The sequence below is a fragment of the Neovison vison genome, chromosome 8 (assembly GCF_020171115.1).
Source record: "Neovison vison isolate M4711 chromosome 8, ASM_NN_V1, whole genome shotgun sequence".
In the NCBI taxonomy this organism is placed as follows: Eukaryota; Metazoa; Chordata; class Mammalia; order Carnivora; family Mustelidae; genus Neogale; species Neogale vison.
The window spans coordinates 43,320,143-43,336,766 of record NC_058098.1 but is presented as its reverse complement, the minus strand read 5'-3'; the positions used below and the strand labels follow the sequence as shown (position 1 = coordinate 43,336,766).

General features: G+C 41.4%; 1 protein-coding gene across 2 annotated transcripts; it reads right to left on the bottom strand.

The window, feature by feature from the left end:
* Window positions 1-916: 916 nt before the first annotated feature.
* On the bottom strand, window positions 917-16,554 carry POLR3F (RNA polymerase III subunit F). Of its 2 annotated transcripts, XM_044263520.1 has the most exons (10): window positions 16,377-16,554; window positions 14,786-14,903; window positions 11,090-11,157; window positions 10,692-10,712; window positions 10,496-10,563; window positions 8,648-8,760; window positions 4,857-5,000; window positions 4,533-4,640; window positions 3,045-3,236; window positions 917-1,608 (listed from the first exon to the last, which is right to left on the bottom strand). In XM_044263520.1, exons 1-10 carry the CDS (start codon window positions 16,436-16,438, stop codon window positions 1,531-1,533), a joined length of 972 nt encoding a protein of 323 aa, XP_044119455.1. In that variant the 5' UTR covers window positions 16,439-16,554; the 3' UTR covers window positions 917-1,530. The 2 variants fall into 2 exon arrangements, with proteins under 2 accessions (XP_044119455.1, XP_044119456.1); XM_044263521.1 differs by lacking the exon at window positions 10,692-10,712.
* Between the last annotated feature and the right edge of the window lie 70 nt (window positions 16,555-16,624).

The window sequence follows — 16,624 nt, the reverse complement described above, 5'->3', positions numbered from 1 at the left end:
CAGATAATGTTACTATTCCAGCGCTCTCTGTGGGTGTTGTAGTTTCAGGCTCCCAGATTCTTCTCTATCTTCTATATATCCAATACCTGAAATGATGTTTGTTTCAAAGTCCTAGTGTTACTGATTATATTTCTATAGAGCTGGCCACAGTCTCCACCTTAGTTGGCTACTGAGCTGAATTTTATTTTATTGATCCCATATATCTCAAAATAATCCTGATGTTTACCACTTGGAGTATATCCAAACTGGTGTTTGAACTCAGGCCTCAGTAGTAGCTGGCTTTGAGTTCCTTTCCTTTGGTCCCATGCTTTTGGCCTGGACACAGAAATCATTAAGTAGAGCTACAAAGTGAAAATACAATAGCTGAGATCCTAAAAAGCTAACTTCTGTGCAACAATACACCAAATAACACAGGCTTGAAAGTACTATTAGAACTGAGAAAAATTGGGGTGCCTGGGTGGCTCAGTGGGTTAAGCTGCTGCCTTCGGCTCAGGTCATGATCTCAGGGTCCTGGGATCGAGTCCCGCATCGGGCTCTCTGCTCAGCAGGGAGCCTGCTTCCTCCTCTCTCTCTCTTCCTGCCTCTCTGCCTACTTGTGATCTCTGTCAAAGAAAAAAACAAAAAACAAACAAACAAAAAAAGAACTGAGAAAAATTATAATGGCTTTCTGCTTAGGTTAGACCAATTACACCATGACTTTTAAGACTGTAAAGAAAAAAAATCTAAAATAAGACAAGAAAAGTGGAGTGGTACCCCACTCACAATAAAGTGTGAATGGAGGGCAATACATTATAGGGCAATTCTAGCAAATAAGGCAGCTGAGCCACAGAGTGAAACTTGGAAGACTCTGACAAAGAAGGATCAGTGAAAACATTCTCTTTAGGACTAGAATAATCATACTTATGCACTGAAAACATCTCTGGCAACAGTCATTTGTATTTGAGGTAAGAACAAAGGCATAACACTCAAAGAATATTTCTGATGTAAAAAGGAATGAATAGTGTGTAGAAAGGGATGCCCCTCACTCTCCCCCAATCATGCCTCTAAGTGCTATTCCTGCCTCACTGCGTTTGATTCCTTCCCAATGAAACCACTGAGAAAAGAGAAAACAAACGGCAATAGTGAACCAGATAAAATTTTCCAATGAAGACCTTAATAAATAACTTTAAAATGGGCATTTTTAAACTTTAGTCATTATTGTAGTATATGGCAAATATGGATTTGTTGGCTTCTTTTTCCATGAACCATCAAAAGTCTTGAAAGCTTCAGAAGGTGGTCTTCTGGAAGTTCAAAGTATTATATTTATTGAAGAATGAATTTCACTACTAACCTTACCTGTTTCATATTCTGTTGGCTACTCTACCAATATAAATTTAGTCTTCATAGATTAAAAAAATACTTTTGCATAGCAGCATGTCTGTCCATTCTTGTGAAGTATGCTTTCAAGGGAATTTGATGTTCCATCGTGAGTTAAATTATCTGCTCCCAAAGTAACTTCATTTGCAAAATGTCAGTAAAGTTCCTATTCTGTTAAAATTCGAGCCACTCTGTCATATAAATACAGTTAGATGGTGAAATCTCACCACCTTCATGGCAGTCATCAAAAACCTTTAAAAAAGATAAAAGTTTACAATCAAATGACAGTTCTAAAATTAGTACATTATAAGTCTTAAATGTCACCTCTAACTAAAAGTTCTGTTAAAAGTATCCAAGATCCAACCATTTTTTAAAAGCAGTATTAAAAATAAAATTTTCAGGGCACCTGCATGGCTTAGTTGGCTAAGTGTCTGCCTTTGGCTCAGGTCATGATCCCAGGGTCCTGGGATCAAGCTCCACGTCAGGTACCCTTCTCAGCAGGGAGTCTGCTTCTCCCTCTCCCCACTGCTTGTTCTCGCTCTTTCCCTCTCTCAAATAAAAAAAAAACCAAAATCTTAAAAAAAAAGCATTTCAAAATAAAAGTTTCAAAGAGACTAGGGCTGTGTTTAAGAACATGCTGTAATAGGACCTGCTGTGTGATTATAAAGTTAGTGAATACAAGGCCTTTCACTGGAGCACTAAGATGATCTGCTCATCTGCCCACTGGGCCAAAGGCTATCAGCAGGTAACTGGAAAGCCTATCTATATATATGTTTCACTAACCAAATGTTTCATGTTAGCTATATTCGTTTTTGTTTAGAATTCCCAATATGCTTGCTGTTTTCATGGGACTTAAAACCAGCATACAAAGAACTTAGGCATATAGACAAGGGGTGGTTTAATGAAATAAAACTGACACCAGCAGCCCCAGAATATAAATGCCCTGAGGGCAGAAGGAGTGCCTGCAGCACGCAGCCAGCATGCACATACCATATGGGACCAAATGAATGGAGAGTAGTGGGGCGTGCTGCAGGGGAAAGAACATGTCTGGGTTCCCATCCTGGGTGTTACTTCAAAGCTGTAGCTCCTATACCTTCGTTATCTTCATGTTTATGCAGAAATAATACCACTAGCTCCAAGGGACAGAACTAGGATTAAATGAGACCATGAAAATCTTCAAGAATATGCCTGGACTGTGGTGGGTTCTCAGAAAATCTCGTTTTCCTCCCTACTTTGGTTAAATGATCAGCCCTCATTATAAATTGTCCATTTCAGGGCCAAGGGCAGAAAACACAAATTTTGGGGGTGCCTGGGTGGCTCAGTGGGTTAAAGCCTCTGCCTTCGGCTCGAGTCATGATCTCAGGGTCCTGGGATCGAACCCCGCATTGGGCTCTCTGCTCTGTGGGGAGCCTGATTCCTCCTCTCTCTCTCTGTCAAATAAATAAATAAAATCTTTAAAAAAAAAAAAAAAAAAAAAAGAAAACACAAATTTCTCCACTTGGTTATTCTAAAAAAAGAATGTAAAGCAATGACTTGTTCATCAAGGGCCCATCATCAAGGTTACATGGAGGTTTGAGCTGCTGCTGGTCAACCCTGACAGTCAGAAAGCTGGGGTGTGCTTGCTGCTAATTTAGGTGGGATCTGCACCTGCTGGCAGTCAGGTATGGCGCGAAACCGCTTTAACTCACCGGGCAGAGTCCACACGGTGCCCGGACCAAACCCGTGGGTGGGATGATTGGATTGACTGCTCTGTACAGTTTCATGTGTCCGTCTACACTGCCAACTGTGCCTTCTTTTGCAGCAATGATAGTCATCTCCACTTTCCCATCATAAATGAGTGTATTTAAGATCGTTTCAATGTCCTCCATGGACAACTCTACCTGAAAAGGAAATGCATTAGGAAGAACACAAAAAGCACAAGACAACCTTTTGGAGAGTCTTTAAACAGTAAAAGGTCCACAATGCCTTGGTGAAATGGGGAAGCATTATGCTGGTGAGTCATTAAAAGCACGGGTTGAACAGCCGAGGTTAGCACAAACCACTGAAATACTAGGGACAGAACTCCTAACTCATGTCGAATTTGACACACTCCTATTTTTCCACCCTCTTCAGTAAAATTTAGAAGTCTTCTAAAGTAACAGTTTTGGGCCAAGAATATGATGGGAGATTTACAAAATGGTTGAACAGAAAGTTACTTTAGACATCAAACAGTCCAAATTCCTTCTTTTTTATAAATGAGAGATCTGGGGTCCGGGAAATGAAAATGACTTATCCAAATGATCACTTCAGTTTCTTCTCCGATTATGAAAAGCACCCGGCACTGTGTCTTTATGTACAGGTCTTCAAAAGCATATGCTGACAACACCACTCACGTCTTACAAGGGGAACACAATACCAATTAAATGACAACTGATGGGATGGCTGATGTTTGGATTCTACATTGAAAGGTCCCTGAGAAAGTCAAGACCTTGTCAACAGACTGTTGCATTTTGGTAGTACAATGCATTGCCAGGCCTCTACTCTGCTGCTTGTATTGCAAGCTGAGTACATACAGAGCCCACAGTGCCTCATGGCATGATAGTCATCTTAGTCTAAACGGCGTAGGACAGTGCTTTCTCAAAGTGGGTTCTGCAGAATGTTCACCTAGAAAAAAGGGTCTGGGTCAAATATGTTTAGAATACCTTGTAAACTATATCCCTATGATGAAGAGTAACCTTTAAAAAGTAAGATGAGGGAGGCGCCTGGGTGGCTCAGTGGGTTAAAGCCTCTGTCTTCAGCTCAGGTCATGATCGCAGGGTCCTGGGATTGAGGCCTGCATCAGGGGTCTCTGCTCAGCGGGAGGGCTGCTTCCTACTCTCTCTCTGCCTGCCTCTTTGCCTACTTGTGATCTCTGTCAAATAGATAAAATCTTAAAAAAAAAAAAAAAAAAGTAAGATGAGGGATGCCTGGGTGGCTCAGTTGGTTAAGCTGCTGCCTTTGGCTCACGTCATGATCCTGGGGTCCTGGGATTGAGTCCTGAATTGGGCTCCTTGGTCAGCAGGGAGCCTGCTTCTCTCTCTTCCTCTGCCTGTCACTCTGCCTGCTTGTGTGTTCTCTTTCTCTGACAAATAAATAAATAAATAAAATCTTAAAAAAAAAAAAATTTAAACATAAGATGAAAAAAACTGTGCTCTCACCTTACTGATCCCCAGTTCACAGATGTACTTCCACACTTCATGTGATGAGGCAAATGAACTATTTCTTTGTATCATTGGATTCTGTTTGCTTTCTCGTGCTGTTTCTGCCTACAAGGGTAGAACCATAAATCTCAGCAAGAACACTAGTATTTTATGAATACAGTTATTTAGTGTGATATCAACAGCAGAATATATTAAGAAAAAATTACCAATTTGAATATTTTCAAGTCCTATAAAATATGATATACAAGATTGTTCATTCATTCTTTATGAAGCAACTTTTAAAAAAAGACCTGCAGTGATGTTTCCTGAATTACGGCTCACCTTGGTTTGTAGGAATTTAAAACACTGTTGGTTAAGCACCTCTACAAATTCTGATTCAAAATCCTGATCACTGTACCAGGCTCCACCAGTCACAGACCGGTCCGGTTGCAGGTTATAGAGCATGTATACTTTCTTTTTTGAGGCCTAGGGAAAAAGTGTACAGCAGATGTGGTTATAAGATAACCAAGTCTTCCAGGGGTGCCTGATTAAGCATCTGACTCTTGGTCTCAGCTCAAGTCATGATCTCAGGGTCATGAGATCGAGCCCCTGGCTTATGCCCATGCACTCTTTATAAATCAATCAATCAATCTTGGTGGGGGGGAGGAGATAATCAAGTCTTCCAAAACTGAGATTAACAAAAACCCTTGGGGTGCCTAGTGGCTCAGTTGGTTAAGCGCCTGCTTTCGGATCAGGTTTTGATACTGGGGTCCTGGGATCGAGCCCTGCATCGGGATCCCTGCTCCATGGGGAGCCTGCCTCTCCTCCTCCTTCTGCTGCTCCCCCTGTCAAATAAATAAATAAGACCTTTAAAAAGCCCTCAACACTTTTTTTTTTTTGGAGCCAGGGGTGAGAGAGGGAGAGAGACTTAAGCTTCCACACCCAACACAGAACTGACCCTGAGATCATGAACTGAGCTAAGATCAAGAATTGAATGCTTACCTGACTGACCACCCGGGCACCCTTCAGAATTTTATATTTTAAGCAGTTTCAGATTTATACAATTATTGTAAAGATGGTACATTTACCTTGTGCTCAGTTTCCCCTCTTAACATCTTACATTAGTAGGGTGCATTTATTACAATTAATGAACAAATATTGATGCGTTATTGTTAACAGAAGTCCATACTTTTTTGAGGTTTCCTTAGTTTTTGCCTAATATCCTTTTTCTGGCCCAAGAACGTATTCAGGATACGACATTACATTTACTTGTCATGTTTCCCTGACAGATTCCCAGACTTTCCTTGCTTTTGATAACTTGCCAGTTCTGAGAATTACTGGTCGGGTGTTCTGTAGGACATCTGTTGACTGGGATTTTTTTTTTTTTTTTAAGATTTTATTTATTTATTTGTTACAGAGAGAGCACCCGAGCACAGGCAGACAGAGTGGTAGGCAGAAGCAGAGGGAGAAGCAGGCTCCCTGCCAAGCAAGGAGCCCGATGTGGGACTCGATCCCAGAATGCTGGGATCATGACCTGAGCCAAAGGGAGCTGCTCAACCAACTGAGCCACCCAGGCGTCCCTGTTGACTGGGATTTGTCTGATGTTTTCCTCACGACAAGATCAGGAGAAGGACCGCGGAGGAAAAGTGCCCTTCTCATCACATCCTGTCAAGGGCACTCAAACTTCAAGTTATGACTGATCACCACCAATAGGACTTCTCAGTGTTGAGGTTAACCTTGATCATGTGGCTTGTTTCTCCACTGTAAACTGATTTTTTTTTCACCTAGCCTTTCCATGTGTGGAAGGAAATCACTATGCACAACTCACACTTAAGGAGTGGGAGTTTCTTTCTACTTGAGAGTGGAATGTCCACTTTAGATTACTTGGACATGCTGGGGCGCCTGGGTGGCTCAGTGGGTTAAAGCCTCTGCCTTCGGCTCAGGTCGTGATCCCAGGGTCCTGGGATCGAGCCCCATGTCGGGTTCTCTGCTCAGCGGGGAGCCTGCTTCCTCCTCTCTCTCTGCCTGCCTCTCTGCCTACTTGTGATCTCTGCCTGTCAAATAAATAAATAAATAAAAAGTCTAAAAAAATAAAAAATAAAAAAATAGATTACTTGGACTTCTTCTGCACAGGCTTGTCTATTCTGCATCTACTGATGGGAGATCTGTTATTTATTTACTTATTTGAGAGGGGGAGACAGCAAGTACAAGTGGCGGGGAGGGAATGGGATAGTCAGACTCTGCACTGAGCCTGGAGTCCATTATGGGGCTTAACTTCACAACCTTCAGATATCGACCTGAGCCAAAATCAAGAGTCGGACGCTTAACTGGCTGAGCCACCCAGGCAACCTGATCTGTCACTTATTTATTTAAACATTTACATCTGTATGGACTCATAAATATTTTTTTATACTTTGGGTTATAATCTAATATTACTTTAGTTTGAAATCTTGAGAACATGATGTAAATGAAAGAAGCCCGACACAAAAGACAACACAGTGTATGATTCTGTTTATTAAAAATAAAGATGGAGGGGTGCCTGGGTCGCTCAGTGGGTTAAGCCTCTGAGCCTTCAGCTCAGGTCATGGTCTCAGGGTCCTGGGATCGAGCTCCACATCGGGCTCTCTGCTCAGCAAGGAGCCTGCTTCCCCCTCTCTCTCTGCCTGCCTCTGCCTACTTGTGATCTCTGTGTCAAATAAATAAATAAAATCTTTAAAAATAAATAAATAAAGATGGAGAAGAAAGATTGGTAAAGTGAAGCTGGGCGATCGGTACATGGGGACTTATATTATTTTCTCTACTTTTGTATATATTTGAAATCATCCATTAAAAAGGCTGAAGGGAGGGCGCCTGGGTGGTTCAGTGGGTTAAGCTGCTGCCTTTGGCTCAGGTCATGATCTCAGGGTCCTGAGATCGAGTCCTGCATCGGGTTCCCTGCTCAGCGGGGAGTTTGCTTCCTCCTCTCTCTCTGCCTGCCTCTTTGTCTACTTGTGATCTCTCTCTGTCAAATAAATAAATAAAATCTTTAAAAAAAAAGACTGAAGGGAGGTAATGTTCTAAATTAGGGACTGGGGAGCGCCTGGGTGGCACAGTCGGTTAAGCGTCTGGCTACTGATTTTGGCTCAGGTCATGATCTCAGGGTCCCGTGTCAGGCTCCATACTCAGCTCCAAGTCTGCTGGAGATTCTCTCTCTCCTTACCCTATTCCCCTCCCTGTGATCGTGCACACGCACTCTCTCTAATAATAAATAAAATCTTTACAGTAAATAAATAAGGGAGTAAGTTAAAAATAAAATCTCGGATGAACATCAAATTCTTTTTTTTAATTATTTTTAAGAGTTTTTATTTATTTACTTGACAGAGAGATCACAAGTAGGCAGAGAGGCAGGCAGAGAAAGAGAGGAGGAAGCAGGCTCCCCACTAAGCAGAGAGGCTGATGTGGAGCTCTATCCCAGGACCCTGGGATCATGACCTGAGCCGAAGGCAGAGGCTTTAACCCACTGAGCCACCCAGGCGCCTCTCACATCAAATTCTTATTTGCTGAAATCCTCATTCAATCAAACTTAAGAGGAATCTCAGCTTTTCTGCTGTTGGGTCAGTGAGGTCAGCAGCTGGTGTCCCTGTGGAGTAGAAACCCCTGCAAGAGATCATGGGAGGGGAGCGCGGTGGTGTGGGAGAGGAGGAGAAACGCCATGTCCTAGAACAGACCCTCTACCAGGACAGAGATCTTCCTCTGACTTGTTCACTAACGTAGCCCAAGCACGCACAACAGTGCCTGGCACAGAGCAAACATATAATAGGTATTTGTTGAGTGAGTGATCTAATAGCTAAATTGAAGTAAATTATCTCACATGCTGAAAATCCAAGAAAAATGTTTATGATTCCAAAAATTCCTTACTGAAGAGTATAGTAGTTTTAGCTTTTCGAGTTGGTGAGACATAAAGAATTAATTAGGTGGTGATAAATCTAAGCAACATCTCCAAAACAATCCAGTATGAGCTAAATTTTTAAAAATCTTTTTGACTGGTAGTTTTAAATCATAACATAGCTTGAAGAACAGAAAGATCTTGAAACATATTCAGAGCAAAACATATACAATGAACACTTCGGGGAAAGAAAGAGAAAACTACTCACTGCCACAGACTTAACAGCTTTGATAAGCTTTTTACTTTCCAAATTCTTTAGAATTTTGTTAATTTCTGTTAATGGCAAGTTACTTTTGTACCGGATATCTCTGCTCCATATTCCTGTAAGAAAGTAAAGTAAAATGAGGTCAACACCACAGAATTTGCGTTTATAGTCCTATTGCTTACATCACAGGACAAAACTAGCAAAATATGTATATGTGTATACATTCCTAGGGTATAGCTATTGGAAAAACAGAGATAAGAATCTCAGATAACAACAAAAGTATGCAAAACGGTAAGTTATGTGCTCTATCTTCTCACCAGAAAGTTCTTGGGACTCCTAGTGTGACACTTTTTAAAACGTGTGAAAAAGATACTTTTCAATGGAAGAAAAATCTTAAATGTTACTGCATTAACTTACATTGTCTCTTCCAACCCCTTCCACACCACAACTTTTGTTTTCTATTATTTTTACTTTAGATTGTATTTAGATTATAACTTAAGTTTGAGCCAACGTCAGGTGCCACTGTCAATGGAGAGCAAAAAAACTCTTTATGTAAGCATCTGTGTGCATGTATACCCATTATTTATATCCTATGTTTAGGAGATGAAAAAATGGAAGACTGCAGTTCTTATAGCCACTGAAAGCCCTGTGCAAGAAGCTAGGATTTCTGTTTCAAAGAAGGGTTGTATGTGGAATTTTTTATTAAACATATTACCTATCTTCTTTCCAGCACAGAGGCATAATGAGATAGGAAGAATTAAAAAAACAAAACAAAACAAAACCACAGAGAAGGGGGGGGTGCCTGGGTAGCTTAGTCTGTTAAGTGTCTGCCTTTGGCTCAGGCTGTGGTCCTGGGGTTCTGGGATCCAGCCCCACATGGGGCTCCCTGCTCAGTGGGGAGTCTGCTTCTCCCTCTCCCCAGTCTCCCCGCTTGTTCTCTCTCCCTCATTCAAGTAAATAAAGACTTAAAAAAAAGAGAGAGAATGGCTTTTGTCATGTCTATTTTTAAAATATTAAATTCCTAATGATATAAGAATGATATGATTTCAAATTATATCATTGCTGATACATTGTTCAAACTAGTATCAGGGACTCAAATAGATCCTAAATTTTAGTAATAGCTATTAGGTATAGTTCTGTAAGAAGGATAGAGAAAACGGAACAGTTGCTGAGGGATCTCATCAAGACACTGCCACAGTGCACTGGACATCCTTCTGGTTTTTGCAAAAACCAGAGAAAGAGATGGTATTATCCACAATTTACAGGTAAGATGAAGATGAAGAAATGAAGGCCTCCAAAGTTTAGAAGTGAGAACTTAAAACAAAACAAAACAAAACCCTTAAGTTTTAACTGGTTTATTTTCTACTGACAGTACATTCCCATGGTTCAGAATTTATAACTTTCTTTCCATCCTGGCCCACAGTCACCTAGCTCCTGCCTCCCTGCTAATAGAAATGGCATCACATCTGCGTGTCCTTCAAACATGCATGTTACATATTTCTTTTTTTTTTTTTTAAGATTTTATTTATTTATTTGACAGACAGAGATCACAAGTAGGCAGAGAGAGAGGCAGGCAGAGAGAGAGGAGGAAGCAAGCTCCCTGCTGAGCAGAGAGTCCGACGCGGGGCTCGATCCCAGGACTCCGGGATCACGAACTGAGCCGAAGGCAGAGGCTTTAACCCACTGAGCCACCCAGGAGCCCTGCATGTTACATATTTCTATTTCCTCTTCTTTTAACATACATGGCAGCATTCTCTATATATCGATCTGCACACTGGCAAGCCAGAGCTCGGTCCCTATTTCTGGTCCTAAAGACAATGTTTTTTTCTGTTTCTTCCTTCACATGCTTACCTTTATTTCCTGCATCTTCTATGATTTGATATACTAGTTTTTCTTGGTTATCTGATCCTTTCATTTTACTGCAGGGGAATAAAGTAGAATTAAAAAGGCAAAGAGATACAGGATAATCTAACAATCTACATGACTATTTTAATGAATTAGCAGACAAGGTCATCACATTGACTTATTTACCAAAATAAGGGCTTACCTTAAAAAGAATGAGACAGGGCTGTATGTACCAGAATGAAAAGATGTCCAAGATATAGTAAGTGAAAAAAACAAGTTGCAAAACAGTATGGATAGCATGATCCCATTTTTGTTTAAAAAAAAAAAAAAGAAAAGAAAAGAAAAAAAAGAAAAGAGATTATATATATAGTATATAAATATATAATCATTTCTATATATTTATATATATTCCTAGAAAAAAGGACATATACCAAATTATTAAGAGCAGTTATTTCTGAGAAATGGAACTCATGATAAGAGGCAGGGATGGTATGCAGGACAAGTTTTCATTATGCAATTCTATATTGGCATTTCTCCCCCAAATACATATTTACATTTGTAATAATAGACATTTCTTAAAATAAAAAAATTGGGGCTTACCCAGCATTCTGAGAATCCTTTATTCTATACAGTAGTCCCGTATTGCTCCTTAAGAGATCCAACTGACCCTAAAGTTTGGTGTTTTTTTTTTTTATAGAAAATAACAATGAATTATTCTGGAGATATTTCAAATCAATCACAAATGTTAATGTATTCTTTAAAATTATACACAAACCAAAATATCCTATCCAGCACAGTTATTTGTTAGTTCCTCACTTGAGACTTAAGTTTTTGCCTACATATCACATTTAATATATTTTTGAAAACTTAGCTCTTTAGTTCATTACTTTCCAAAATATAAATACCTAACAGTTTCCTATATGCTATATTCTGGCTTGGTTATATGACCAATGCATAATGAATTCTGAAAAGCAGCTTTAGAATAATAAATAAAAATCCATACTCAAATTCAAATAAATTCACTAAGTATAAACATAAAAACGAAAATATAATTTATATAAACAAAAAGTCAAAATAAAGACTAACATGCATAAATATTCTATAACATGATGACTGAATAAAATCTGCAATGTTAACAGTGACATTTACTGATCTGTGTGATTTCTACTGTATTATATGACAGGCAGAAAGGTCAAATAATGAATAAAAGATGCAATGGTTTCAGTTTTATATGAAAAACCAAGGAGTGCCTGGGTGGCTCAGTTGTTAAGCTTTTGCCTTCAGCTCAGGTCATGATCCCAGGGTCTTGGGTTTGAGCTCTGCATCGCATGCTCCTTGCTCCCTCTCCCTCTCCCACTCCCCCCACTTGTGTTCCCTCTCTTACTGTGTCCCTCTCTCAAATAAATAAAATCTTTGAAAAACAAAAACAAATCAAAAGGAAAGCAAAGCCTGTCTGATGTGCTTTTGAAATTACTTGGGTCTTTGGGCCTGAGCTCAGAAGCACTCAGGTGGTTGTACCACTGGGCTTCTGGCAGTGTGGGGAATCCATGACTGAGAGGCCACATTCCTGTGAGTTAAGACTGGGACGGCACATGACTTGCAAACAGGTTTATATATGGATGAACAGTAATAACTTCCTCCCTGGACCCCACTAAGCAAAACTGAACCACAAAGTTCCATCTGAAGGTAGTTTATTATTTATTTATAAAAATATTTTATTTATTTATTTGACAGAGATCACAAGTAGGCAGAGAGGCAGAGAGAAAGGAGGAAGCAGGCTCCCCATGGAGCAGAGAGCCCAATGTGGGGCTTTATCCCAGGACCCTTGGATCATGACCTGAGCCGAAGGCAGAGACTTTAACCCACTAAGCCACCCAGGCGCCCCTATCATTTATTTTTTTAAAAGATTTTGTTTATTTGACAGAGAGAGCACAAGGAGGCAGAGTTGTAGGGAGAGGAAGAAGCAGACTCCCTGCTGAGCAGAGAACCCAATGTGGGGCTCAATCTCAGGACCCTGGGATCATGATCTGAGCCAAAAGCATACATTTAAGTGACTGAGCCACCCAGTGCCCTTGGAGGTTAATTCAGCCTATGAATGTTTGCTGAATGCCCATACTATGATATATATTTGGGGGGACCAACATGAATTCTAAAAGAGAACCACACAGCTGATTTCAACTATCTGGTCAGCATTAACATAAAGGTAAGTAAAGGATGGGATGGGCACTCAGAGGTAGCAGCTTTGGCCCAAACTGGGGAGTTCAGGAAGACTTTCTGGGAAACAGGAAGCAGAGCTGAGTCTTAAGGGATAATGAGGAGTTAGTCTGCGAAGAAAGGGAACATGAGGCATGAGGTGGCAGGGAACCAAAAATAATCTGTTCCTCTGAAACCTAACTTTTGAGGCAGAGTGGCAGCAGATGGGGCAGGTGAGGAAGGTAGTGGCTTAGTCTGGTAAAGCCAGGAGTTTGGACTTGAATCTCTAGTGTTGAGAGGATTCTGCGACTTGGCCAGATCTGTGTTTGAGACGATCAGGCAGGCTTCTCTAAGGCAGATGAAGCCAGAAAAGCCGGTTAGAATACAGCATAATAGTCCAGGGAAAAGCCAAGACCTGAACACATGCAGGAGTAGTAGGAATGGAAATGAGGGGGCAAATCTGAGAGCTCTTTAAGAGCTACAATCAGCAACACTTTGTGATTCACTAATACTTATTCCCTTAAAATTCATCATAGTTCCACCATTGTTTATATCCTCTAGACAACAGGACTGGCAGTAGATGGGGCTGCAGAGGTGGAGAAAGAGAGGGGGAGGTGTAGATGATTTTCAGACAGAAAGCAAAAGGCTGAAAGAGTAGTCGCGGGACAAAAGCAGTTTCCATTGGCACTACCTCCAGCATCCCTTCCACTATCCCTCCTGGAGCCAAGTCCTTCACCGAGGTGAACTGATTAGAAATCACCAACAGTGCTAACACAGAGGTCAGCAATCTGGCCCACTGCTTGTTTTTATAAATAAAGTTCTACTGGAATGCAGCATGCTCATTGGTTTATGTATGCATGGGTCCACGGCTACTTTCTTGCAGAGTTGAATACTTGTGACAGAAACCACATGGACTGCAAAGCCTAAATACATACTATCTGGCACTTTACAGAAAATCAAGTTCTCCAGCCATTGAGCTAGAGTGTTGAAGGGAGTAGTTTAACAGAAATTTCACGGGTCCTCAAATTTCTATGAGGTCTTAGTGTGGAAATCTTTTTTTTTTTTTTTTTTAAAGATTTTGTTTATTTATTTGACAAACAGAGATCACAAGTAGGCAGAGAGGCAGGCAGAAAGAGAGGAGGAAGCAGGCTCCCTGCTGAGCAGAGAGCCCAATGCGGGACTTGATCCCAGGATTCTGGGATCATGACCTGAGCCCAAGGCAGAGGCTTTAACCCACTGAGCCACCCAGGTGCCCCAGTGTGGAAATCTTTTAACCAATTTCTACTACGACCAAATTGAAATGCTTTCACGATAGGGGAACTCTGATGTAGGGGAAATGGAAGGACAAATAGGTAGACTTTGAGAATGGGGTCCCACAAGGTGGGTGTTTCTGGACAGTGGAGGAGAATGACATTAAGGCCCCAGGACAAGAGAACAGGTAAAAGCAGGTAGAAGGGCTTCATTGAAAGACCACATTGTAGTGTTACTTGACTCATTCCTGCCTCCTGAAATGTTCAGAGTGAAACTGTGGAGAATGAAACCCTAATGAACTGGCTCGGTGATAGTTGGCAGAGGACACATTTCATAGGGAATGGCCCAACACTGGCAGCAGGAAGCAAACAGAAGGTGAGAGCAGACTAGTCCTGTGTGCCCTGTGTACATGATGACAATTAGGTTAACAAATACAATGGTTAAAACAAAATACATTTATTTCATTCATTTTTTAATATATTTATTTATTTCAGAAAGAGAGAGAGAGAGCGAGCACTTGGGGGAGCAGGGAAGAGGGAGAGGGACAGAGAAAATCTCAGGAAGACTCTTCACTGAGCACACAGCCCACATGGGTCTTGATCCCACAACCCAGAGATCATGACCTGAGGGAAAACCAACAGTTTGATGCTTAACTGACTGCACCACACAGGTGTCCCTCATTCATCTTGTAAAATGATGTGTAATTATTCCTTCTTTCCTCAGTTCAGGCAGTCTGAGCTGTTTTTTGGCCTGGAATCTTAAGACACTTTCGAATGGTTTCACAACTACAAACATGGAAATAATGACAATCAGCACATAAATGATTATATGAACTAGTTGAATTTGCCTTACCATGGACAGGAGTCTATTGATGGCCACGGCCCGCTGCTGGGCTTCTATATGAGGCATTTCATTCTGAATTACTTGGTCTGTGATTCCATGGGGAAACTGGTGACATAATTCTATAATCCTAGGAACAAAGGAAATAATATTATTCATGTTTTTACCTATTTCAAGGGGGTGGGAATACAAGCAGAACAGTTTGAAATTGTGTCTTTACTCATATTTGGCAGATAATCTTTTTGTTTGTTTGTTTGGTTTTTTAGTGTGGTGGTGGGGGTAAAGAGGGAAGGGTGGAGGGAGAGGGAGAGAATCATGCTTGGCTCCATCTTACAACCCTGAGATCATGATCTGAGCTGAAATCAAGAGTTGGATGCTTAACCTACTGAGATACCCAGTAAAGTGCCCCACGCTAAAAATGAAATAATCTGGGTTTCTACGATGGTTCTGAATCAAAGCATGTTAGAAAGCAAGCAAGATAAAGTACATATTTACATTATACTATTATTTAAGGAGAAGTGTTTCTTTTCCTCACTAATACAAACTTAAAATTAGAACAAAAGTCAAATGAAAACACAGAAAAAAATTAAAGCTGAAGCTTCAATGTTCTCAGATGGAACAAGTATGACAAAATTAACATTCAATGTGTTGGGCAGCCGTTAAGTCTGCAAGGAGGAGTCAAATCAGACACCTCTGGTAGGAAGGCAAAATTTGTTAGGCCAAGTCACCATAACTGGGGCTTGCTTTTGTTATTACCTCTACCAAACAAAAATAAGTCCAAATATCCACCTTGTCATAGGATCATCATACGTGTTTTCATAAGTTTGAGAAAGTTAAGGTCTTTTAAAAGTATGATAACCTGAAAATAGCAGTGCACGAAGAGCGAATTTAAAATTAGGAGAGGGGAAAAAAAAAATTAGGAGAGGGGGCGCCTGGGTGGCTCAGTGGGTTAAGCCGCTGCCTTCGGCTCAGGTCATGATCTCAGGGTCCTGGGATCGAGTTCCGCATCGGGCTCTCTGCTCAGCAGGGAACCTGCTTCCTCCTCTCTCTCTGCCTGCCTGTCTGCCTACTTGTGATCTCTCTCTGTCAAATAAATAAATAAAATCTTTTTTAAAAAATTAAAAAAAATTAGGAGAGGCTTTAGGTGACCTAAAAATCTTGACTTAAGTACTGCACGGAACCACTTGGCTTAATGTTTCTTCAAAAGCACAAACTGCACCTTAACTTCGCCCAAATGTTCTGTCGTGGGAGTTCCCTTAGCGACAAGAACGATCCTGGATCAAAATACGTAGCTACAAGCACTATGGAAAAAACGCCGTGTCCTCTCTGGGCATAATGCAGGAGGGAAGCACATCATCACAACTTTCCAAACAGTACCCAGACAAGGGGAGATAAAGAAAATTACAAAATGTCAAACTCGCTCGGAACTTCTTAAGAAGTCTGCATTCCAGGCATAGGAGAGGGGTTCCAAATCCCCAATCCCCTTCCTGCGCGTGCCGGTATCTACCGAGGGTCCCGGGATTAGGGGTCCAGCTGCCCAAACGACCGGTCGCCAGCGGAAAGGCTCCAGAACCGGGAAGCGAGACACACTCACAGGTTTTACCTGTTTTCTATTTCGACCGGATCCGCGTCGGGCGGCTGCACCTTCACTTTCACCTCAGCCATGACTCCCCAGTTCCCGGCCCCTCGGTGGGAGAAGCTCGGGGTCGCCACACAGCCAGTCGGGGAACCAAGGAATCGGGCAGTAAGGGGAAAACGGTGCCGGGCTTGGGCAAGGGGCCTTCTTTGTCGTGTCGCAGCCGGTCTTTACTTGTTCTGTCGGCGTGAGGTGGCCAAGGCGCGCCTGACCCG

What these genes read in the sequence shown, in the direction of transcription:
- POLR3F (XM_044263520.1), bottom strand. Translation starts at nt 16,438, where the DNA reads ATGGCTGAGGTGAAAGTGAAGGTGCAGCCGCCCGACGCGGATCCGGTC. An exon ending in CCGGTCGAAATAGAAAACAG is followed by an intron (nt 14,904 to 16,376) that starts GTAAAACCTGTG and finishes CTTTGTTCCTAG; the next exon opens with GATTATAGAATTATGTCACC. An exon ending in CCTGTCTCATTCTTTTTAAG is followed by an intron (nt 10,564 to 10,691) that starts GTAAGCCCTTAT and finishes ATTCCCCTGCAG; the next exon opens with TAAAATGAAAGGATCAGATA.